Here is a 25,748-nt window from a genome sequence, read left to right as displayed (position 1 = left end):
GACGAATGTTGGACAAAGGAGGAAAATGAAATCAAATTTTTGATTGAATTTTGTTTTGAGAAGATTCACAAGAAAAGTTGTTTTTCCTGAATTTGTTGGTCCAACAATTAAAGCATTGAATGGAATGTTTTCTGGATTCATTTTGTTATTTTATAATGTCCTTTTGCAAACGTGTGGATTCCATCTTCTCTTATGACTCTCTTGTCATCATTTGCAGAAAGAGCAATCTTGTTAACTGTTTCTGTGAAAATTTCGTGTTTGTATGATCTGATGATATTCATTGATCTCATTTGTTTTTTTCCTGAAATGAGACAATCTTTGTAATCTTGATGCGTGATTGTTTTTTTGATGACTGATTTTTTGATTCCTTTGCATTTTTTTTCTTCTTTTTTGTCTTCATACATTCTGACTGAATAAAGTTTTGACCTGAGTCCAACAAACTCTTCAATGATTTTTCCTCCAGCTTCATCTTTCATCATTCCAATGACTTTTTTGTTTATTCCAGTTGGAATGTTTGAAGGATGTATTTTTGGGAAATTTGATGTGTCAAACTTTTCTTTAACATCAGCAGAAATATCCTGAAAAAAGTCATCTGTTTCCATTTCATAACAAAGAGAATCAGTGTCTGTGAAAAGGAGTTTTGCTTTTTCTTGATATTTCGGTTTGATGTAATCATAATGAAAGTCAAAGATGAGAGTTTTTGAAATGTCAAGAATCGACATTCCACAATAAATTGGTTTGTCAAAAAGAAGTTTCACTCTTTTCATGTGAATTGCAATCAAATTTTCATCAAATATTGTGCAACTTTCAAAGTTTGGTTTTGCAGCGAATCGCAATGCTGAAAATCTGTTGTTAACCAATTTGATGTCCACCCTTTTCCTGATGTTTTCCATGGTTTTTCCGAAAACAGAATTGTTCATGAGTTTGAAAAAATCTTTTTCGAAATCATTCTTTCCGTTTGCTCTTAGTTTTGTGTTGAGTTCAATGTAAGGTTTCAACCAGGCTTCCTCTTTGAATTTGATGATTCTGTGAATCTTTTTCAGTTTGAGTCCCATTTGGAGATATTGCTTCAGATTTCTGTGATGAATCACATATTTTTCTTTTTTGTTGAGAGTTGGAATGAGTTTTTCAACATTGTTGACAATGATTCTTTCAGGAGCAAGTGGGAGATCATTGTGGAGATCGTGAAGTTCTTTTGGGTAATCAAGGTCAACTTCAAGAATGCAAGGAAAATTTCTCCAGTCATTGAATTCTTTTTCGTCAACCCATTCAAATCCACCTACAGGAAGAGGTTCACACATTGCCCAACCATAAAGATTGTTTGCATCAAGATAAGGGATAAATGTTGAAGGTTTTTCTGGGTTGAAATCTTTCATATACTTATTGTTGGCTTTTCCAAATCTGTTTGAAATCATTGAAACACCACCTCTGGTGCCTTTTTCAATCATTTGAAGCATGTCAATGTCTGTGAGGAGTTCAAGTTTCACTTCAGTTTTCTTCAAAGATGCATCCCATGCAAGTCCAGGAGAAGTGAAATACCATGCTGGATCAAGTTCATAGTTTTCAAGGCAAACGTTTCTGAATTCCTCAAAAACATCAGCAAGGAGAAGGACATCTGTTTTGAGATAAAGATCGTGATAAACTCCCATGTTTTTGCATTTGAAAGTTTTCCAAACTTTTTGAGCATGCTCAAAGTCTTGTTGTGTGATGTGTTCATCGTTGAGTTTTGAATAAAATTTTTCTTTTGGGGGAAGATTTGTTTCTTGAAATTTGTTGATGTTGTCCATGAAGTCATAAGGATAAACTCCTTTTTTTGAAAGAAGATCAAGTTTTTCTCCCAGTTCTTTTTTTTCTTCTTCAGAAAGTTTTTCTTCTTCCAGGGTTTTTCCTCTTTCTTTCAATTTTTCTCTCAAAAGACTCTTTTTTGTTTCAATCTTTTTGTCTCTTTCCAGATTCTTGACCAATGCATCAAGAGAAGATGCCATGAATTTGAAAGAATCAATGAATCTGATGTCATGTCGGATCAAATGTTCTTTTCCTTCTTTGTCAATCCAGCTTCCCACAATAATTTTTTTTGTGAATGAAATGTATTTTTCCTCGTTGTTTGGAATACATTTGATGTCTCCTTCAGTTTTTCCGAGATTCTTGACGAAAAGATGAGCGTCATAATTTTGAAGATTGTGAAAAATCACTGGAGTAAACCATGGCTTTCTGTATTTTAGATTGCATGAGTTGTGAGCTGCTCCTCGGAATTTCCCAGTGAAGTGACAGTGATCTCTGACTTTTTTTTCGTCTTCTTCAAATTCTTCTTGGCAAATCCAACATTTTGTTGATTCGTTGAAATCTTTCCAGTCATTTTGTGTCATAATCAAGGGTTTTGGTGGAATATTTTGAATCCTTGTGATATCATCTTCAATCATTTCAACAAAGATTTGACAAATGTCTGCGTTTTCACTTTTCATTCGATATGTCACAGTTTTTGAAAGATTTTCGTTAAAAGAGCATTTGATGTGATAACAAAACCCACAAGGTTTGTGTTTTTGAAACTGGTTGGTGAAACAATTTTTTGGATTTGGTTCACATCCGCTGATTGATTCAACAAGACTCTCGAAATCAGCATAAATGACAAATGGCATTTTTTGTGAGCGAATGTGATTTTCGAATTGGATAAAAGTTCCCTCTTCTGGCATTTCGATGAATTCATTGCTTTGACAAATCTCTTTGTGAATTTCAAGTTTTTCATTTGTTTGAAAAGCATTCAAGCATCTTAAACAAATATGAATTGATCCATTGTGTTTTGTGATTTGACTTGACAACAGTTTGCTCATGTCTTTGATGAGACAATAATGCTTTTTTTCACAATCTGCAATCAAAAGAAGATTGATTTGGTGTTGCCTTTCTGGAGCTTTGAATATTTTAAGAGGATAAACAACTTCTTGAAATCCAAAAACATTGATTGAAATGTTTTGATTTGATTTTTCAAAATGTGTTATTTGTTTCACATCAATTGGAAATTTCAGTCCATTCCAATTGAGTCTTTTTGAATTTTCCCTGAGATTTTTGTCAATTCTTTCAGGATGTTTATCTGCAGGAAAAAGTGCTCTGGTGACACACCATTTGAAGCATTCATTATCATCATTTTTCATGTTGATAATTGCTTTTTTGTTTGCTAGAATTTTTGGCAGTGGGATGTATGATCTCCCTCTGAGTGGGATGTATTGTGTCATTTGAACGTCAAGTGACAGAACTCTTTCAAGAACCCAGTTTGATCCTCTGTTAGTGAAATTTTGAAATCTTTCTTTGATTGTTTCAATCATAGAGTCAATGATTTCTGATTCATTCGTCCCTTCATGATTTTCAATTGTTTGAGAATGAAAATATGGATAAGCAGTTATAATATTTCCGTTGGTCAAATCAGTTCTTGTCATATAGCAATTGAGAATGAGTCTAATTCTTGTTTGTCGATTTTCTCTCATCAATCGCAAAACATCTGGTTTGACAAATTGCATAAATTCACTTTCATCAAAATTTCCTTCTGATTCAATTCGAAATTGTCTTGCAAAACCACTCAATGCAGTTGCTGTTTCTGTGATTTTTGCTCTTATTCTATTGATTTCTTTCAATTTTGAGATTTTTTTGTCTTTCTCGATTTCTTCGGGTGTTGATATTTTGATTTTTGGAAGAGAAGGGCTTGTTGGTTTTCTCAAACCAAGCATTTCCTCAAGTTCTCTGATTTCTTGGCGATTTTTTTCTTCAACTTTTCTTCTTTGAATTTGATCTTGATTTTTTTTCACTGCCCTTGTTGGTTGGATAATTTGTGAATTTATTTCTGGAACTGGTTCATCAAAAATGAGTGAGAGGTTTCGAGCTCTTTCACGTTCTCGTTCAAGAGCTTGATTTATCGCATCAACGAGTTCTGCTTTTCTCAATCGACTGAATCTTCTCAGTCCAAGCCTTTTTGCTTCAGCTTTTAATTCTGGAACTTTCAATCTGTCCATTTTATATATTTTTTTTTTAAATTTTTTTTTAAAATTTTTTTTGAATTTTTTTTATTTTTTTAAATTTTTTTTTAAAAATATATAAAATGGAAAAAGAACAAATTGAATTAAAAATTTTAGTGAGTGGAAAAGATATTTTTGAAATTTTTTTCAATGGTTCATCATTGGATTATTTGAACCAAATTATTTCAAAAAGTGATGAAATCAAAGTTTATCCAACTCATGCAAGTCTTTTGAAAATGGCAAATAAAAAAAAAATTCAGAACAAAATGGCATACACAAACGATGAACTCAGAAAAGCTTTTGGTTTTCCTTCAAAACAAAAAAAATTGAGAAAATTTGTTTTTGAGTCACCAAATGAAAGACTTGAATTTGACACAAGAAAACAAGCATTGGAAAAACTTCAAATATCAGCAAACCGAATTGCTGATGCTGTGAAAAATGGAAAAATTGAGATTGGAAATGTTAAGTATGATTTCAAAAGAGAATAATTTCCAGAGAATTTCTGTGGAAATCAAAATTTCATTTAATTTTTTATCCCATAATTTTCCCGAGATTTTTTTCCCAATAATTTGTTGGTTCTCTTTGAATTTCTTTTTCAATTTGTTCAACCCATTTTTCCCAATATTGTTTGTCTTTTTCAGGATTGTTTTCTCTCCAGCTTTCTGCTAGTTCTTTCTCTTGTTGAATTTTTTCGTTTTCAATGTGCGCCATCCATTGAAGCCAATATTCTCTCGCTTTCTCAGGGTTGTTTTTTCTCCAACGACGTGAACATTCTCTTGCTTTTTCTCGTTGTTCTTCATTGTCTCGATAGTTATTAGTGTAATCTGTTGTTCTTTTTTTAGCTTCTGAGTGGATTATTTTTGAAGGATCTTGATCATTCTGTGAGAGAATTTCAATCTTCTCTTGTTTTCTCATCTTTGCTGCATATTTTATCTGTCGTTCTTTACAAATTTGTGTTAATTGTTTTGAGGAAAGTTGTGAGTAATCCATTTTATTTGAAAATTTTTTTGAATTTTTTTGGAATTTTTTTTGTTTTTTTGGTTTCACCATAATTTTTACGCAAATCAAGGGAGACTTGATTTGGGACACTTTTTTTTGAAAAAGTGGTCGGATTTTTGATTTTTTTCTGATTTTTATATACTACTTAATTGCTTTCTGGTGTTAATTTTGGCTGTTGCTTGATTTTTTTTGGTTTTTATGCTGAAAGGGGGGAGAATTGAGATTGGTTGAAAAATGTCCCAGGTCTCTCCTTTCTGGGCTACTTGATGAAAAAACAAGTAAGAGAATAATACACAAAAAGGCTGCGACACTGATGAAGATAAACACAACACAAATGTTGCTTGATTCAGAGGGACTGTTAGTAAAATCACTGAGTATATTATTAAGTAGACTCATAGGCCAACCAAAAATGTCATCATAATCAAGCAACAAATGCAACCTTTGGTCTAGCTACACATGGAACCACAATAAATATGCATTATTGACCAAGCGTGAGGTCAAGATGGCTGGATATTGGCTAAGTTGTTTTTTTTGCGTTTTCGTCTTGGTCCATAAAAACGCAAAAAAAGAACGATATCCAGCCATCTTGACCGAACAACCTTGGTCAATAAAGGATTTATTATATGGCTTTACCTTCAAGTTAAAACTACAACAACAAAACAAAACAGGACATGAAACTGCTATGAAGAATTCATAGCCGGCAGGTGCAAGATTTATTTTCAATGCATTTTTGGATTAGCACGTAATCATGGAAAACAAGGAATCCTAAATTATCTTAGGGCTCTAACTTTATAATGGATTATAGGGAGTATACAATTATTGAGAACGAAAAATTTAGATTTTCGCAAGAGCGGGAAGATTTGAATAGAATCCGACAAACTCGCCATTTTCAGCCGATCCCGCAGTGGCGTAAATAATAAACATTTTTACACAGTTTTCGGTTTCCAATCATTAGTTCTTGAATGAAACAATAGATTTTGAGATTTTATGCAAACATAAGCCGAGCAAAAAAGAGCGCAAAAATCAGAAGACTGGGCGAACGTAGTCTGAACTGCTCTAAACACTTAACGCAACTTCCACTACACTATGATTTAAATACAGTCATTGAAAACCTAGCGAATTTATCAATTTGGCACTCGATTTGAGACAATAAGTTTTACAAAATCAACTCTATCTAAAATACTACACGCAGAGCAACTCACCGGTTCAACTCACACATGTTCATTGTAGCTGAAACAAAATTTTCACTAAACCAGGAGATTCCATTCTCTTCCCTTTCGTTGAGAGTTTAGCAAACTTTTTAGTGAGCATTTTCCCCCAAAACAACAAGAAAATCAAAGAAAAGATTGCATTGTTGTTGGGATTAGACTTTCAATGCCAAGCAAACGGGCAACGGGTAATCCCGAGCGGGCAAGATAGCTCCATCTTGCCCGCTCGGGCAGCCAATCACAGTGCAGAATTTGACTCATCTTGCCTGCTCGCGGAGCCAGCCATATAATAATTTAAATTATAATGTAGTCTGTGCTAGCCAGGTATCCAAGGAAACCAAATAGAACATAACCAATCAGAATATTTCCATGATTTGGAAAAGGAACACTGATTGTCTTCGACCAACTATTTTTCCAAGTTGAGTTTGGTTGGATTGCCAAATATGTAGGAGAAATATCATTACATGTAGTTTAGGTTATAACATGTATTATTTTAATTGTTAGGAAGTGCGGGCTAGAACACTTTTGAGTCGAGGGATTTTCAATAAAACTTTTGATGAGCATTGAAGGAAGCTAAATATATACATCACATGCAAGCAGCTCGATAGAAACTCAGTCTGAGAAAACAAAAAGTGGGGATTTGCAAAGAACCAGAATTTTGGTGGCCAGGGCGCGGGTGTTGGATGGAAAGCCGATTAACGCTAATCCACGATTGAAGTTAACCAAGGTTTTCATCTTGCTCGTTAAAGTTTCAAGCTATATGATAAAGAAAAGTATACGACAAAACTGAGGCAACAAAAATCTTTTTGAGAAATCTTAATTGATTGGTTAAGTTCAGGTTGACCAAGGATTAGCTTAATCGGGCTCTGAACAACTGGGCCCCGAACGCTGCTCCATTTTAATTTTTTTTTTCTAATTTGCATACATTAGCGGTTTAATAAACACATGTACAGTCCGACACACCCAAATGAAAACGTATAAGCTTTCGAGAATCACATTCATACATGCTCCTCTGCTTAATACGACTTTTCCATATACCAGGAATGAACCAATAACCACACGAAAATAACGATTTAAAGACAAAAACAGAAATGAACAAGAAATTCACATGTACCGTACCTGTCCGCTTTCCCAGATTTCCTGACGAAAGACTTGAAAAATGGCGCCACCACATTACTGATATAGGAGTGCAAAGTTTCGTAGGGCGACCCTTCGTTCAAATTTACCACCCGAATCTGTGAGGTTATCTTCTTGTCGGCATCGACAATCGCTCCTCGCTTGATAAACGCGACACTCGAAAGCTTAGGCGCGGTGTAATGAACATCCAGGTCGATGGAATAGATGGCTTTCTCTCGCTCGTTTTCCGCCCCGCTTTCAGTCGACGAAGTTTCATCACCTTCTTCCTCGTCTTTCAGTGGTGTTCGAGTGACGAGAAGGCTTCTTGTCTGGGTATCGCCGAGAAATTTCCTGATATAATCCACATGCAGTGGATCTTTAAAGGTTGTGTCGAGCTCGATTGGCACTTCAGAGTTACCTTCGAGAAGAAGCGATACTACAACACGCAAATAATTCGTGAAATTCTTTACATCTACTACAGCCGCTTCTGGAGGAGTTGGAGAACTAAGGCCTCCATCAGAAGCCGCCTCCATAGCGGAAAACTGCAATAAACACGCTCGCCTTTACTCGAAGTTTTAGAAGACAACTTATCCGCTCCTTTATATTTTCCACGTTGCATAGTCACGTGACTAATATAAAAATTTACCCTCTAGGGTAGGGTAATTGTTACTACGGCCAGTGACAAAAAGGGAAATGTGAATTCTCTTCCTCGTTTTAAAAACAATAATTATTGGTCCTCGGTTAATTTAAATTTATTCTTGAATTGGGAAGATCAAGAGAAAGTTTTTCAATAACAAGCCCTTAACGTGGAACACATAGGGTAAACAAATAGTACTTCAACCCCTCCCCCAGTTACCTTTATCCATCTACATTCAGTTGACTTTGCGGGACAGGAATTCGATGCTTTGCCCGCTTTCTCCCTGAGGCACGTGATGTGGCGACGCGTGATTCGGGGGGCGGGCAGGTTCAAAGTATGAGGCTTGATAGGGCATGGGTTTTGTTGCATTTTATTTGAGCTGGCTCTGTTGCTGGTTTCATATAGAACTGCTACACCGTGCTGACGAATTCCAATAAGAACGAAACAGCTGTCCAAGGTTGCAGCCCTGTTTTGTCGGTTTCTGTCGGGTTGTTGTCTCGCAAAGTCAACTTTTTCACGAAGTATCAGCCTTGCAGTTTGTGTTACAGTTTATTTTTGGCTGATTAGGTCTCTCGTAGATCCTACGTCAACTAGCAGCATTATCGCTCGCGGTCCTTTGCAGTTTTCACGTCTACCTTTATTAGGCATTTTGTGGTGGGTGGGGAAGGGGATGAAAGGTCAAACCTATTGAATCAACTCCTACAACCAGTGGGCCGGGTGATACCAGTTTTTCAAATCAATCCGTGTACCTACTAGCTGTATCATTCTTAAAAAATTTCAAAAGACGTTCTCTGGTTAAAAGTTTAAAAACACTAAGCTTTCGATTGCCAGTCTGCAATCTTTAAAAAGTGAGATGTAAAAAGCGAAGGCAGAAATATATATTCAAAGAGGTGAGAAAAAAAATATAACGAACAAATATGAATAAATACAATAATACAAGGGAAATACTAATGTGAAGAAAAAATATTGATGACATGAATAAAGTTATAATGAAATTGAGTATTGTCCTGGCAGATGTTTAGCATTATTGTCTGCCTGGCTAGTAATTGCAGTGTGCCAAGATTCCAGCGTTTTTCTTACGCGTGAATTGCCTCTGTCGACTGTACACTTGCATTCTCAAAATCAATAGTGTGGCCTTCGGGGGGGGGGGGGGGTACTCAAAAAAAATTGGGTAGGGGTGTGCGGCCCGCTTCCCAAAACCCTTACCCTATTTATGACCAAAATCTGCGATTTTTCCTACCCTATTTATGATCTGAAGTAGCTTCTTCTAAAAAAGAATCGAACCCAGGACTAGAGTGCAAAAATCTATACCCTATTTATTACCAAAATGGCGGCAAAATGGCTTAAAGCGATACCCTATTTATGACCAAAACAGCCGAAAAACCATACCCTTTGACGCCACACATACCTATATAGCCCATATAAGGGAGTACCCCCCCGGGAACCACGCATGGCTGGCAATGTTGGAGCCACTTTTGAAAACTTAAGTGTTTCGAATGTTCCTTTTTTCTAGTGTGTAAACATCTGCTCTTTCCTCCAATGTAACTCCATGTGCAGTCCGCACAGGGGATTTTATAGACAACGTTCGTTTGCCGATCTGATGGGGGTCTAGATTTAGGAGACACAAATTCCTGTTGCAGGGTCTTGACCGGTCTGGCTATCCATCAGCAACTATATCGAACATCCTAAAGAAGACTTCGACCCCAGGAATTTGTGTCTCCTAAATCTAGACCCCCCCCCCCCCCCCATCAGATCGGCAAATGAACGTTGTCTATAAAATCCCCTGTGCGGACTGCACATGGAGTTACATTGGAGAAACGAGCAGATGTTTACGCACTAGAAAAAAGGAACAGATTCGAAACACCAAAGTTTTCAAAAGTGGCTCCAACATTGCCAGCCATGCGTGGCTCGAAGGCCATACTATTGATTTTGAAAATGCACGTGTCATCGACAGAGGCAATTCACGCGTAAGAAAAACTCTGGAATCTTGGCACACTGCGATAACTAGCCAGGCTGACGATAACGCTAAACATCTACCAAGACAATACTCAATTTTATTATAACTTTATTCATGTCATCAATATTTTTTCTTCACACTAGTATTTCCCTTGTATTATTGTATTTATTCATATTTGTTCGTTATATTTTTTTTCTCGCTCCTTTGAATATATATATATATTTCTGCCTTCGCTTTTTACATCTCACTTTTTAAAGATTGCAGACTGGCAATCGAAAGCTTAGTGTTTTTAAACTTTTAACCAGAGAAGGTCTTTTGAAATTTTTTTAATCACGCCTGGTTACTCATCGATTTTTAAATGTATCATTCTTGCTGCTGTGTGTCCCAACAACACTGAGTTCAAGTGCAGTACAAGGAGTAGATGGCAGACTAGAAAGACTGATTGAAATATATTAATAACAATTAGCCTGATATTTTGGTTTGCAACACAAACCTTCCTCTATTCCCAAGGAATAGCATCCAAGTGCCACACCACCTTGAAATGAAATCACATTATATGGGGTTAAAAAAAAAAACTTGAAACCCCAGTGATGTTAGGGGAGCCCCCTTCGAAGCCATGTTTTAGATGCTTCCCCCCCCCCCCCCCACACACACACACACACACACCAAACTCCACCACCCCACCCTACCTCAATAAATTTTTAGTTTTATTGTAAAGTTTGCATGCCACCCTTAATTCTCCTTGTTCTGTCACTCCAGGTTACTAAGGCCGACTGATTTTTGTGCTCTGTACGGATAGCCAAATTAATTATTGCAAAATTAATAATGAAAGGTATCAGATTTGGGGATAGCTTTATGAATTTCATTTTAATGCCAGGCCTTTAACAGGGTTTATACTCTTTTGGGCTAAAATTCCATGACTTCCCGTGGCCTTTTCAAGTTTTCCATGACATGCAGTATCCACATTTTTCAGGCTCAGAATGCACAGTGTTTATTTCTACTGAGTGAAAATCTGTCCTTGGCTCCTTTTTCTTTTTAAAATTGTTCATCTTCTTCTTTTTTTATTACTAAAAGAATACTTTCAGTTCTTGGTGATTTTTCTCCATAAACATAATTTTCAATGACTGTCCAGGACCCACAATTAAAATCCATGACTTTCCAGGGTTTACATGACCCATATGAACCCTGCCATAATTTGGGGCACCCAACAGCTGTTAGAATACCTCACAGGATTGGCTGGAAAAACAATGGTGGGGCAGTGAACAAACAACAGAAACAATGGACTTGAGCCCTGAAAAATTAGAGCTATGTGATGTACAAGTCCAATGAAATTAGGTTCTAATTAAAGTACCCTGCAAGCAAAGTCGCTTTGCTCTTTCGTAGGCAAGACTGATTGAAGCGACTCTACTAGAAGGGTAAGTTTTCAAGAGCTGTATGCTATTATTCTGTATATTTCAGGCCCCAGTTGTTCAAAGGCCGGATAACTTTATCCAGTGAATAAAGCGCTTTTCAGGGTCTCAAAACTACTTCACGTTAAATGTTGTCCAAGGTCTTCGTACACTCCTAAACTAAGCTGTTGTTAGAGTGTGCATATTCGCTTGTACAAGAGGAAATACTGAAATCTTTGCACATATTGAAACTGTCGGATAGTGACTTATCCACGGGATAAGTTATCCGGTCTTTGAACAACTGGGGCCAGGATTTTATCTAGACTCAAGTTAGAGCAATAAAAATTATTTTACTGCACAGGTTGATTGAAATAGAAATAGAGGCATTTTCAACAGAACTGCAATATGAACAGAATGTTTTAGTAATTTTATTGGCTCTTTTTGACCCATTGTGGGACATTTTAGGAAAAAAGTATAATAATTATTATTAACAATGAAAAAGAGGTCGACATACAAGAAAAATATTAATAAATATATTACATTCTAACTTCTAGTTGCTTTGATCAAAAGACATTAACACCTTACTGTAATTATATCCTGTGTGTAGAAAATATAATATTGATTTTGCATCCCTTACCAAATCTCAGATCACATGCACCATTACCAATACATCTATTTTTTTTTTTTGTCTTTTTATCCAAATTTCACAAAATAAATATCACATACTCACCCTGGACGTTCATAGCATTGATAACTAAATATCCAGCCCAGATAAGCCACTATCGAGCAGATAAAATGTGCTCAAACTAAAATGCCTTATTTGCTGGGTAGTGACTAATCTACCAGATAAAAATGTGACCTTCTTTGGGAAAACGTACACTAACGATATTTCGTTAAACGGTCTAGGCCGTTAGCTATCCGTTAGTCATCCGTTAGATAAATTAATGAAAACCGTTAGAGGCGTTAGTCAATCCGTTAGCATCTAATCCGTAACCGTTAGAGCGTTAGTTGAATCCGTTAGAGCGTTAGTTGAATCCGTTAGAGCGTTAGTTGAATCCGTTAGAGCGTTAGATGTATCCGTTAGAACGTTAGATGTATCCGTTAGAACGTTAGTTCTATCCGTTAGAACGTTAGTTCTATCCGTTAGAGGAGTTTTGCAGTCCGTTAGTCTGTTAGTTAGTCGTGTCCGTGATCCGTTAGTATCCTGATCTAGCCCTTTACCTGTTGGAGCACGAGTCCTTTCAGCCAGAAAACTAACGTACGATCTATCGGCATACTCTGTTAGAAAGAAGTTTCAACGGAGACTGGCTTCCTTTTGGAGAATTGTAAGACCATCGCTTTAATAGAACAATCAAATCCTTACTTTTGTAAGATCTTGTAACCGATGTTTTAGACAAGAATTACAGTCAGTGAACGGATGTAGCAGGCGCCTTGAAGAGGAAATGAAACTGTCGCAATCACAATAGAACCTCGCGCAATGACGAGTACTATCCGTTCAAGAATTAAACGGCAAGTGCTATCCATTAAGAAAAATAATTTTAACATCCATTTTACTAAACGAGCAGCCCGGCACATTCCGTAAGCGCCATCCGTATGAAAAACAATGTTAGCATCCATTAAAACGACAAGAAGTATCGCTGGTTACCGGTAAACACTAAAGCTGCGAACATTCGAATGTATGTTGTATGCAAATGATCTGCGAAAGCGACCGAAAATTCAGCATTTTGTTACTCTTTGATGTGCGCTTGTTTATGTTTAAATTGACAACAATAATTATTTTTGTGAGGTTAAACACGAAATGCGGAGAGAAAATATTCCGTTGCTGTGGCGAAAAGAAACCCGACACTGAAAGCCATTCAACATGCATTTCTGCTTTCGCGTATTGTTTTCACCGACCTACTCACCCGCGAAGCTTGTTTTGCATTCGATCAATCCATCGCGCGTGACGGGTAACACAACACAACTGACTTTTTTGACAGCGTTGTCTTGGTAACCACTAGCGTTGGGCCAAACTCGATGAACTTGCACTTTTCATATGAGTGGGGAGCACAGTACAGAATTGCCTTTGATTTCTCGGGTTTTCTATTTTTATTTTCCGGCGTCGCAAAATTTTAGTTATGTTAAAAATGCATTGTAAGAACTGAAGCTCGCGCACTTTTAGTATTTTACAAGTACTTTGGTTCGGTCGCGCTTCGCGTTCGTTATCTTCGTACATTAGTTTGTTTACATTCAGACGTAAAAACTGACATGAAATTAAAATCAACATTGCATTTTAATGTGAATTGTTACAGTTTGTGCATGAAAGATGAATTAAACTCTATACTACAATTTTTAATTAGTTACATCAATCTTCTTTGATACCTAAAAATAATTGGTCATAATAAAGGTCGTCATCAATTCAGACAGTTCAAGGTGCGGGTGCCACTAAGTCTTCTGTACCGGGCTTGCAAAACTGGCGTATCTCCCTGAATAAGTAATTCTTGCGCTCTTGCGAGAGACCATCGGGGCTGATTGTAGTTTGGATAACAGAAGGAGGGAGATTCGCTTGATCTTTTAACAACATAAAAGATTGTTCGGGGCTTGTGACGAACTCTTTGCAGAAAACCATTCCGGGACTGTCCTTTGAAAATCGGAAGTGGTGGTACTTCTTTATATTGGGGATTCTCTTGAAGTACGGTTCCAGAAAGGATGCCCAGTCGAACACTGGAACTATGACTCTGCCATCATGAGTTCCCACAAGCTGTGCCTTGTTAACACCAATGCTGCTTGAGTTTTCGACAAGGCGCGCCAGCTCGTAAATAGACGATACGTAGGTGGCTTTGTATGATTTTTTAATCATCCCAAAGCAACGATCTGGACTAAATTTAGTGTGGCCAGCAACAAGAAACGAGTAGAGGATTGAATCATGGAGGTGCATCATAACTCTCCAGGCTAAGTACCATACAAAGTAATTGTTTTTGTTCTGACCCGCGCAGTTGTCAGCGTTGAGATGCGCGTCGGTCTCCCCGAGTCCATGATGTGCAAAATAGTAATGGACGTAGCTTATAGTTGCGTTCGCTCCTTTACCAGCGGTAACAGCCTCGTCGATCAAGAAGTTGACTTGCTGTGGGATTGCCTCGCACATCACTCCAAATATTCCGCATTTTCGGGGAGTTTTAAAATATATAGGCCCCGGTTGCATCGGGTTGCTTGGGATGTGCACTTGCTGAGCGAAGTCAAAAGAGTAGTGCATTGTCCCCTTCAGTGAACAAGCGTTCCGGTTTGTGCGATTCAATAATGCATTGTCTTCGATGTTTTCTAATGTTTTCTGTGAGTTTGCACAAGAATTCCTGTAGAATTCTCTTTCAGATTGAGCGCAATTAATGTGATCCTGATGATCCTTGATCAATTCTGCTTTTTCGCGTTCCGTAAGGTTGGCGGCACGTTGGAGTTTGTTTGTGTTCTGTTGACAAGTAATACAGAGATCTGTCATTGGCTTTGAAACTACAACATTCGGATAACATTGTCCCCAAATTTGATGAAATTTGGGGTAGCTGACTGCTCGTTTGTTCGAAGTTTGGCAGGCTTTCTCATACACACGCCAAACACCTATCTTTGTTTCACTTGACGAAAGCACCTTCACGTCGTCACTTTTGAATCCAGGTATCCTGCCGGGCAAAACAATGGCGTTTTCTTCCACATAGTTTGCTAGAAATGAATGAACGTTTTCGATGGTTTCCTGAGGAATTGTGTTTTCCGGGAGTCGTTTCGTGTTCCCATGTTGACGCGGAGAAATACCGTGCTGTTCGTAGTGTTCCTTTAGGCGTCGGAATCGCGAGTAGCTTATGCCATAAAAGTGCAAAAACATTTCCTTGCAAATTGGTTTAGATTGGTAGTAGAATGTACATCGAGGACTTCTCTTGCCACCAATAGACTCACTTCTAGTGAACGCCTGGATACTTGTTAAGATAACCAAATCAAGCTCTAAACTTGACAGTTCAAGGCAGTTGTTTAAATTAAACAGGGCTGTTTCTTCTGAAAACTGTCGACAACATAGCCCGTTCTTCGGACCGAGAGTACATCCGCAACCATCTTGAAGAAATTTCTTGAGTTTGTTGAGTAGTTCATCGCAAGTTTCTTTCTCTCCGTTATTAACATCAGACATAGCGTTGTGTTGATTAAAACCGTTTTGAATAAGCTTGCTCGTAAGCTGGTTTCGTATAAGCGATCTCGTTGTTGTTGTTGTCATGGAGACGCATCTTCTTTGACAAAAGGAGTGGGACTTGAGGCCAATAATTTGCATATGCGAAAACAGAAAAGAACGAGCAAAGCAATGGCTGAAATGTGTTCACACTTTAAATACTGCTTTCACAGTTTATCGGTGGCACCAGTTTCACATAATCCGAGTCCTTTTTTTTTTCTCTCTCTCCAAAGGAAAGTGCCTCCTTTCAACACGCGCTTATGGCCTCGCTCACACAATGTTTACTTCTCGGACAATAATAACAAAAAAAAAAAAAAAAATACATCTCTGGTTCTATTTAGTATAAATCTTTAATTCAGACAGTAAACTGTTCTCTTTTTTGAGAATATGATATGAACTGTGGTAGGGTACTGCAGCGCAAACGCAGAGGCACGGGTTCAAATCCCTTAAAAAATTGCAATCATGATAACTGTGATGAGAGTTATTTCGTCACGTGCTCATGGGTAAAAGGCAGCCTCTACCGCAAAACAGACTGATTTCTTAAGGTAGGAAACAGAACGAGCAATATTGAATATGCAATAACGCAACCTTTATTATGTTGAGCTCAGATTTCGGACTTAATAGTGAATAATAGTGAGTAACCCTTTTCTCATTTTCGCTGTTTCTTCCGCGTGTGAGCGGTAACAAAAGATTGTTTTGGCAATGTAAAAGAGCAGAGTTCTAGCTACAAACTCATCTCACTAGAACAATGGAAAACTTACCAGCCAATGGGATTTTTACTTTGACACAAAAAAATAGTCTGCATGTAACACAGCCAATAAAATACATGGGATTGTAATTCAATGTCAACAAAGGAAGTGCAGTGGCCAATGAATTTCTGGGATTTTCGATCCTTCACTGACAATAGCAATCCATTCGAACAGAATAAAAGGGCCTCTTCCATATGATCAAATCATGTTTACCTGCCGTTTTGTACAGAATAGAATGTCTCTCAGAAAATTGTTGCGCGAGACTAATCAGTTGCCGTCGAAAGCTCTTTTCTACTTTCCCGAAGAAAACATGACTGGAATCGGCCCAACCAAAATTATCTTGCAAAAAGACGAAGCTGTTATTGGAGGAATGGTGACAGTAAATTGGCAAGGGGAAACAGTGGAAGCTAAAATCATCGCTCTAAGTGGTAAGTAATCTAAGTAGTTAATTGTGCTACTCAGTTGCAATGTTTACTCTTCTTCCAGATATCTTGGCTTAACATGTTATTGTTCTTTTCTGGTTGTAGATAGTGGCGACGAACTAAATGAGAAGGATCTTTTATGGTCGGAACAGAATTTGAAGAAAACTGCTCCATTAGATGACGAGAGTGAGTTCGAGTGTCATGAATCAAGCCAATTGCCGAACGAACCACCAAAGAAGAGATCACGTTCTGTAAGTATCGTTATCTATGCTGTTAAGCTCTAATCCGGTTTTTCCGGCGTTCATTTACGCCCGACGTACACTCAGTATCTAATCGAACTCAATCGAACACCAATCGTTCAATTGAGTTGGTAATCGAACAAAATCGAACATCTACTTTTGCTGTGAATTCGATTATCGAACCAATCGAACGCAATCGAAACTCAATCCGATCTGATTTCGTTCGGAATCCATCTCTTGACACCTGAAAATAAGTAAAAGACGCAGGAATAATCATAATCAACTTTACTGAATGAAATAAACAGAAAAACGTCCAAGCAGGAGTTCAGTAATCGATTGTTCGATTGAGTACGATTTTCGACCGTTCAGCAATCAAACGTTGGATTGTGTTCGATGGACCAAATTTTATTGTGAGTTCGATTATGCTCGATTACCGAACCCAATCGAACGGTTAGTGTTTGATTGGATTAGATACGCCGATTTCACGCGATTATGTCCGGGATTATGGCGTTCTATTTACTGACGTCTCTATATTCTATTGATTTGAGATCGCGCTTGAGTTTAGTTGTCCCTTAATTTTATTTAACTTGGAACTACTATTAAGTTTTGCTCATGAAGTGAAATCTTATAATTCTGTCAGTCTCGTTATCTGTGCTGTTAATGAGCTCTAATCCGGTTTTTCGGTAATCGAACGTTGGATTGTGTTCGATGGACCAAATTTTATTGTGAGTTCGATTATTTTCGATTACCGAACCCAATCGAACGATTAGTGTTCCGATTGGATTAGATGCGTCGGGTTCACGTTCTATTTACTGACGTCTCTATTTTCTATTGATTTGAGATCGCACTGGAGTTTTGTTGCCCCTAATTTTATTTTACTTGGAACTACCATTAAGTCTTGCTCACGAACTGAAATCTTATAATTCGCTTTCTTTCAGGAGAAAAGTACTTCCAAGGAAAAGGTGGTAACGTCGAAGGATAAAACCACGAAGCCTTCATCTGCCGCGACAGACGAACAGGTAGATTTGAGTAAGGAACAGGTAAATATTGTAACTGACTTTTTAACAATTTCTTGTTTGATTTTTTACCTTGATCATGGTCTTCCAACTACAGCATACTTGGATCGGGCTCTTATTTCATACAGAGTAGTTAATTATTCCATTTAGAAGTGTTAAGTTTATTATTGATTATTATTTTGGCATAATAATGACATGCAACGGAGTTTGGTAGTCCGTTTGTTGATTTTACCTAACCGACCCAACTTAACTAAAATCCAATAATTCGTTTTATTTCAGGAGAAACCTACCTCTAAGAAGAAGGCAGCAAAGACAAAGGACAGCTCCATAAAGCCATCATCTGCACAGGTAAATTATTGTTACTGTTTTCCTTTTCTAAAAAAATTGTAGTTACGAACTTTTTTTTGGCAAACTGGCTTAGTGATGAAAACTTACTAGCAAGACGTCTGCATAGTCCAAACTTTTTAAGCACAACTCAATCTTTTATTCAATTAGCATAATTAAAGTCGCTTAATTGCCCGGCACTTTGCAAAGAAGGTGAGACTTTTCCAACTTCAATAGGATATTGTTTCAAGACCTTAATGATATGTATCCTTTAAAAAAAACAAACGATGCGAACTTAAATTATCTACTACAGTGGAACCCCGGTAACTCGAACTCGGATAACTCGAACTCTCCGCTAACTCGAGCTCAGTTCCGTTTCCGTTGGATTTGACTCTACTTTTCAGTCAATTTTACTCGGATAACTCGAACTCGGATAACTCGAATTCCTCGCTAACTCGAACCAAATTTTGTTTCCCTTGCACTGCCTGTTAAGCTGTCACAGAGAAAACAATTAACAGTGCTACAATGAATGAAAATATGTATCCATTGCACCTTGGAACGCCTGCCTACAAAAATACAGTATACATGTATTTAAACTGCTTTAACTAAAGCGTTCTCCAGTAGCTGAGAACAAATTCATAATGTTCACATCTCAAGGCGTTCCAATTCTTTCTTTAATATGTTGACAACTTTTTGTTATTTTTGGGCGTTTGCGAACCGACCATAATTCAAATTTGCTAGCCGACCGGAGTCATTGAAAAAAAAAATGATTGTATTCAACTCTTAGTGACCGAAATTCCTTATTGACAGTATTAACGGGAGCTTCGTAAAGTACACTAAATCGTTGTTGTTGTGTTGTTCTCCAGGAAAATACAGTCGTACGATCAGGAGACCCATATCAAGAATTTCTGCTAGAACAAAGAAAGAGGGAAGAAGAGTGGGCAACCAATCGTCGAGCAGGCGCGGCCAAAAAACAGAGGCTTCCTTTGAAAGAAATTGATTCCCCAGGCAGCATCAGCAAGGACGAAATTGATTCTCCAGACGATATCAACATGATAAAGAAGCAGCTCGAGGCAAAAACTAGAGAATGTGACCTTTTGAAGAATAGGATCCTAGATAGCGAACGTCTTTTTAAGGTAAGCACAAAGCAGTGGGTTCTGAATGAAAGACATAAATGATTTAAATTAAGTACCACTGCCAGTTTACATTGTTTCTGTAAATCTGTTAAAGTATTAAGAATACAACTAATTACATTTTTTTCTTGGCCACCAGGTGATGGACAAATTCGAAGACTCCCTTGTCTCACTGGAAGAAAACATGGTGCGCAGATTGTCGCGAATCGAGCAGCGGCTGGAATCTTTAGAGACGGTGGTAAGTTGAATGACTGATAATACTAAGAAACATTGCGCACACGCGCGCACACACACACTTTTTATAAATCCAGCAACATTTTTCAGTGAACCTGGCATAGAAAGTTGTTAAAAGCCCTGTAATTGTATTGAAATCGACAACGTGTTGCAACCGATGGAAACTCTGACAACACTGTTTGAAAACGAGAAACAAATTAGTTACGATTTTTTTCTTCTTTTTTCAGTTCAGGAGTGAAGAGAACTTCAACTCTTCATGTATGTCGTCGAATCAAGATCTGTTGACGATCGACATGGAGACAATTGCAACTTTGCGAAGCGACGAAATCGAAGCCAGCCTTCCAGCTACACCAGAAAGACCTTCAGCGCCCATAACGGTAACCATTGACACCAGCGGCAAGGACAGCAGAGATGAAATCCCGGTGGCCGAAGATGTGATTCGGACTTGTGTTACTCCCAGGAAGGTGCCAGGCGTACAGGCAGCGCTTCAGCAAGAAACCAAGAGGCACAGATGTGCAGTGAAGCTTCTTCCGTACTTCTTCACTGACGAAGAACTAATCAGCAGCAACACCGACGGCACCCATGGCAAACAACCTCTAGACAGCAACAGGCTGAATTCTTTGAAAGTTTTGGTTTTTAGTAAGTTTGCCGTTGAATGTGCGGCTGAAAAAGAGAAACTTTGGAAGTACATCAAGGCTAAAATTAATGATAGATGTCGTGCTCTTAAATTCGCAAAAAGGGCAAACTAAGGCGAGACACTACGAAAAGAACTTTGTAAACATAATTTTTTAGGATTTTTTTAGGATTTTTTTTAGCAGAAAGAATGTAATTCCAGAAAGTTTAAGAAATAAAAGATTCCATGTAGTACACACGAAGACTAAAATTAATTTTTGACCTCATCATTAGTGGTAGATATTGACTGAGCTGCAAATGTCCCCCACCATCCATCTCCAGCAGTTGGAGAGTAATGATTAATTATTGACATCGGAACATCTTTTATTTTTATAATCACTAATGCTCAAATAAGAAACAGGAGAACTCATGGCTATTTTCGGACAGCAAAGAAAACCAAAATATGTTACAGCTCAGTTGATAGACAGTGCTAAGACAAGTAAATGGTCGTCACGAAACGCTTCACTGCCTTCAGTTGACATGTATTCCCGGTGGATCAAATTTCATCGAAAATTTGCATAAAATTGTTTACCAGAAGTTCGAAAACAGAATCCGAAAGGCCGCTGCACACTAGCCGATTTTTTTTGTTGTAGAATCGGAGTCAAAAATAAGAATCAATTGTCTTGGTCAGCCGCACACTAGCCGACAAGGCCCGACAACAGATTTTGAGATCTACAACGACGCGTTGTCAGATATCGCTGGACAATTTAAGCCCCCATCTTGTCGCAGACTTGTCTGAATTCACTGCACACTAGCAAACATGAAGATTTTTCATCGGCTGAGAAAAGAATCGGCTAGTGTGCCTATAACTTAACCCAGAGTCAAAGGATTCACCCAATGTAATTTCTTTTAAATATAACAGTCTGCGGTCGACGTGCATGCTCGAAATAATTATTCTAGCCAGTATAAAAATATATTCCCGGAGAAACGGGACGACCTGTAGTTGTTGTCGATTTTCCCGACTGAAGAAGACTCGATCCGCCTGATCATTGGTGGTTTTCACAATCGTCACAGTGAACTCTTTCGACGTTAAAAGCCTTCAGTCAATTAGCTGTTCTCAAGAAGACTTTGCAACACCATTTTACACTTCCTTACTCCGTACTTTTTTCGATCGACCGCTTGCACCGTTTGGGTGAACTATAAGGAACAACTTAAAAACAAGGTAAGAACGTTAGGCGGACCAACCGTTAGTGCGTCAGAACGAACCTGCACTAAAAGCGTTAGAATGTTCGGAATAATCATTTGAGCGTTAGAATCAACCGTTTGCCTTTGAGCGTTAGGACAAATCGTTAGAGCGTTAGAACAAATCGTTAGAGCGTTAGGACAAACCGTTTGAGCATTAAGACAAATCGTTAGAGCGTTAGGACAAATCGTTTGAACGTTAGGACAAACCGTTTGAGCGTTAGGACAAACCGTTTGAGTGTTAGGACAAACCGTTTGAGCGTTAGGACAAACCGTTAGAACTTCTGAAAAGCCGTTAGCTATCCGTTAGCTATCCGTTAGTTTTCTAACGTTTAACGGAATATCGTTAGTGTACGTTTTCCCAAAGAAGGTCACAAATATCTGCTCTCTGGGCAACTAAGGACAGCCTTAAATCAAGATTTATGTCACTATAGAACACATTAGATTTCATACACAAAACATATAAAGATCGTTGCATGCTATCCACTGCACCAAACAAGATGGGAGCTGGTACATTTAGCCATAATTCTTAGCATACAAAAACCTCCAAAATGTACAGAAAAGCTGTAAAGACTTCAAACCTAGGGAACACAATGTTATTAGTACAGGGGCAAATTTCGTAAAAAAAATATGGCTTTCATTTATTAGCTGTGTTAGGTTGTCAAGGCATTCTGGTTAAGTGTACAGGACTCATCTTTTTCCGTACAGTGGATGGCACTACTATAGCTTCATGAATATATCTATTGAATGTAAGTAAGAACTGCAAACATTCACAATCTTTATAAAGTTTACAATAATACAAGGGCTTGGTGAAGTTCTCTATATACAAAATATTCTTGTAGTTATTCAGCAATCCTCCATTTATCTGATCAGTTTGCCATCTGCAGTATCCATGAATCTTATCACTGGGCAGATCAAAAACTCTTGAGAGGAAACCGTTGGAATGGAGTCCTTGATAACGTTTCTTGATGAACATTTCACGATGGGTTACTGATTAGCACTTTCACAAGCATCAATCCAGTCACTGTATACATCAACGGGTTCTGACAGATCTGGGACTTGTTAAGTAAAGTACACATGAAATCATGTTTATTTTTTTTCAATGTGACATTTATATAATGCCTATTTTAAGGGCCACTATGAATAGCCAAAAGATATAATAAAATTTATTTGTATCAACAGAAAGGTTAAAATAGTGGTTTTGTTTTGTTAACAACAACCACACTAGTGAACAGAAACTAGTATTAATCATCTTTGGCTGTGGATGGCTGGGATGAAAATGGATTGCAATAGGCCATTTTACAGTTGTGTGCTTAGTGACCTGGTCTTGGATTGGAAGCGAGGCTTGGGGGTGACCTTATTTTGATACAAACCTCACTGCTTTTCATATGTTAATGCAAACTAGTTAGTATGAGAACAATATGATCTACATATGAAAAGCAGTGAGATTTGTATCAAAACAAGGTCACCCCCAGCCTCGCTTCCAATCCAAGACCAGGTCACTAAGCACACAACTGTAAAATGGGCTATTAAAAAAAATGGCCATTTTTTTCAAGTTCTTCCTGTGTATCTATGAGAAATCACTAAAAAACTGATTACAGTTGTTCTTCCTCTGAGAAATCTCTATATATTTTCCTCCTGGTGCTCTTAGAGAAATGTACTGTCATGTACGTTAGAGACAAGGTTTGCTGTTAAATGTTTGAGTAGTTTAGACCAAAACTACAGCAAAATCGCAGTGATAGTGCCCCTTTAACACAAAAATGCAGAAGAGGATACATGTAATGGGTGTCTGAAAATCTTCTAGACAAACTCTACATGATATGTGTCCTGTGTTCCTGACGCGATCCCTGAAAAGAAACACATTAAAAAATTGCTATGTAAACAACAAAAAATGGATTTGTGAAAGAAATGTGATGTTATGTTTTTAAGCCTGGTGAAAAAATGGGAGTTGTATACTTTCTGGCAATGACACAGGCATCCTTGGGAAAAGAAATGAGTTTTCCCAACAGGAGTCGAACCTAATTAATGACCTTCCAATTACTAGTTTGGATGCTCTACCTCTGAGCTACAGGAGACTCGTGGAAGCTAAAGCCATTAAACTAGGTTCATGGGACAAACATCCTGCATACTGCTAGGATTGGAATGTCAGTGAGTGGTACAGTGTATATGTGAAAGAAATGTCATGTTACGTTTCAATTAGCCTAGAAAATAAATGATAGTATCCTTTAGCTCAGTGGTGAGGCATGTTGACGATATCTACATGTGGTGACTGGAAGGTTACACCTGCCAACTTTTTCCAAGATATAGGCGTGAGATTTTTATCCTGGGAGTGCTGGGATTTTTGAAGACCACACGATTATTTCCGAAGATTCCCGAAGAATTCCGAAGTCTTACGAAGACCTCCAAAGTCTTCCGAGGACGTCCGAAGTCTCAGGACGCGTATAGACACGAGCTCGCTCCCAGTGCTTTTCACCTTCAAAAATCAGAGATCGCGAGGAGGGTATTGTCATTTATTCCTTTTGCACATGGTTTTCGTTCTAACATGGGTCTGAGTTAACATATTTTTGGAAATTGTGTCAAGCAAGACGGCAACAACTCACATTTTTCAACCAGGCGTGAGAAATTGGCCCGCAAGCGTGAGCCGGCGTGAGATCGAAGTTTTCAACCCACAGGCGTGAGAGTTGGCAGGTATAGAAGGTCATAGATTCGACTCCTGTAGATTTGAGAACCCAATTCATGCCTTTGTCACTGACTTAGAATGCCAAACGTTAAGCAAATCTACATCTAACACAAGCAGCTGCGCAATAGGTTTCAGTGTTTTTCCAGTCAAGTAATTAATGGGCTAGTTTTGGTAGTGATTGCCTGTGCAATTCTAAAATAATCAAAGCAGCTACGTTTGGGTATCAAAAGAAGACAAACCTTCCTTAAAACAAGACGAATTTGCACAAAAATGAAACTACTCTAATTATAAGGTTATATCAATGGAATATGAGCTCGCCATGTTTTGACTGGAGCCGTGCGCGTCAAGTTGGTTACCTTACATTTTCACTTCACAAGACTTCTCGTGGTTACAAAAGGGGCAATTGAATTGTTTATCCAGGGGATCCTGTCTTCTCTTTGGCGCCGGCTTTCGTTTAGATCTTCTTCTTCCCATTTTACACACGTGGATGAACTGCAGAACAGCTTTACTTTTCCGTTTGCAGAGAACGCAAATAGCTTAGTAGCCATGGTCTATTCTTCGCAGGCTTGGCTGCACTAACTCGTCCCCAGGGTTCTCGCGAAATTCGAAATGACGCTGTCCATATTTGACTCCGGCTTTGGCCGGAGCAGGCAATTTTCATATACGTACTGGTGATTTGCATTGCACCGCTCGCTTGACTATCTTTCATAGAAATAAAGGGACCGTTTACAGCCTGGAAATGCGAAGAAGAAAGGGTGTTTCTTATCTACCTCTTCCCGACGTCACTATCTTCCTACCATTCTTGAAGATTGGCAACTTATTCCGCTTGGAGAGAAGCGTGACTCAGTATTCATTAAATAGCTTCGATGTTCCCACCCGGTCTTCCCTCCCATATCCCCTCCCGATATATCAGAAAGACGAGAAACAAGTAAAAAATAAGAAAATATACCAGGCGAATGAGCCGGATCAAGAGCCGCAGGCGCCCGTATAGATTAGACTCCAGACTTCTCTGTATTTCTCGGGTGGTGGAACGCAGGGCGCAAGTGTGGGCTAAACTGTTAACTACGCACGCGTACACCTTGCTCATTCACCACACTCTTAGAAATTCTTTTAACAGTTTATTAAAAATATGGTAAAATGTTTATAAGCAAAGTAAAACTGAAAGGCTAGTTACAAAGTATACATGTAGTTGTGAACACATGAGTGTCACAGGTGAACAATACATTGTTCTCTGATACATAAATTTAAAAAAAAAACTCTGATACATAAATTTAAAAAAAGCTATAAAATGTGTCAAAAGATACTCGGCTCTAGTTATTGTTTTATCCAGACGTAGGTTATTAAACTGTAATTGTTAAAACGGAATCATTAGATAATGCAATTCCAAACGGTTTTGATTGGCTTAGCGACCACGGGATATCAGCCATGCATTATACCGTGTCCGTGAAATATCGGCCTTTAAATCGTCTTTCTTGGTCTTTCTTGAAAAATGAAATCAGCAAGATTTGGCAATATTTCTTGGTTACTTTAAACAATTAACGGTTATTCTGCTCGCGTTTGTTGGATATGGGATGATTATATAGCCGGCCAACTTGGAGCTGCCTAACTCGC

At 38.1% G+C, this 25,748-nt stretch overlaps 4 protein-coding genes across 5 annotated transcripts in view; 1 reads left to right on the top strand and 3 right to left on the bottom strand.

Annotated features, from left to right (window-relative positions):
- LOC146475453 (cytoplasmic dynein 1 heavy chain 1-like) overlaps nucleotides 1–7,915 on the bottom strand; it is a 92,907-nt gene extending 84,992 nt beyond the window's left edge. For both annotated transcript variants that reach the window (XM_085115886.1, XM_085115887.1), the window contains exon 1: nucleotides 7,328–7,915. In XM_085115886.1, coding sequence (XP_084972012.1) covers nucleotides 7,328–7,857 — 530 coding nt within the window. In that variant the 5' untranslated portion in view covers nucleotides 7,858–7,915. The remainder of the gene's footprint in view (nucleotides 1–7,327) is intronic.
- A 4,251-nt stretch (nucleotides 7,916–12,166) lies between these two features.
- Nucleotides 12,167–15,588, bottom strand: LOC146475452 (uncharacterized). Its single transcript, XM_085115858.1, has one exon. It carries the CDS (start codon nucleotides 15,586–15,588, stop codon nucleotides 13,714–13,716), a length of 1,875 nt encoding a protein of 624 aa, XP_084971984.1. The 3' UTR covers nucleotides 12,167–13,713.
- An 852-nt stretch (nucleotides 15,589–16,440) lies between these two features.
- On the top strand, nucleotides 16,441–20,472 carry LOC146475451 (uncharacterized). The gene is made up of 7 exons (XM_085115859.1): nucleotides 16,441–16,663; nucleotides 16,763–16,908; nucleotides 17,835–17,936; nucleotides 18,192–18,260; nucleotides 19,103–19,372; nucleotides 19,509–19,607; nucleotides 19,831–20,472. Exons 1-7 carry the CDS (start codon nucleotides 16,441–16,443, stop codon nucleotides 20,350–20,352), a joined length of 1,431 nt encoding a protein of 476 aa, XP_084971985.1. The 3' UTR covers nucleotides 20,353–20,472.
- Nucleotides 20,473–21,838: 1,366 nt separating this feature from the next.
- Nucleotides 21,839–24,670, bottom strand: LOC146475450 (transcription elongation factor 1 homolog). Its single transcript, XM_085115860.1, has 4 exons — nucleotides 24,499–24,670; nucleotides 23,234–23,304; nucleotides 22,064–22,509; nucleotides 21,839–21,985 (listed from the first exon to the last, which is right to left on the bottom strand). The coding sequence occupies exons 1-3, from the start codon at nucleotides 24,609–24,611 to the stop codon at nucleotides 22,445–22,447; spliced, it is 249 nt and encodes an 82-aa protein (XP_084971986.1). The 5' UTR covers nucleotides 24,612–24,670; the 3' UTR covers nucleotides 21,839–21,985; nucleotides 22,064–22,444.
- Nucleotides 24,671–25,748: the final 1,078 nt, after the last annotated feature.

Source organism: Pavona decussata, unplaced genomic scaffold (assembly GCF_977016875.1).
Source record: "Pavona decussata unplaced genomic scaffold, jaPavDecu1.1 SCAFFOLD_84, whole genome shotgun sequence".
NCBI classification, from domain to species: Eukaryota; Metazoa; Cnidaria; class Anthozoa; order Scleractinia; family Agariciidae; genus Pavona; species Pavona decussata.
This window is presented reverse-complemented; position numbering and strand designations above follow the sequence as displayed.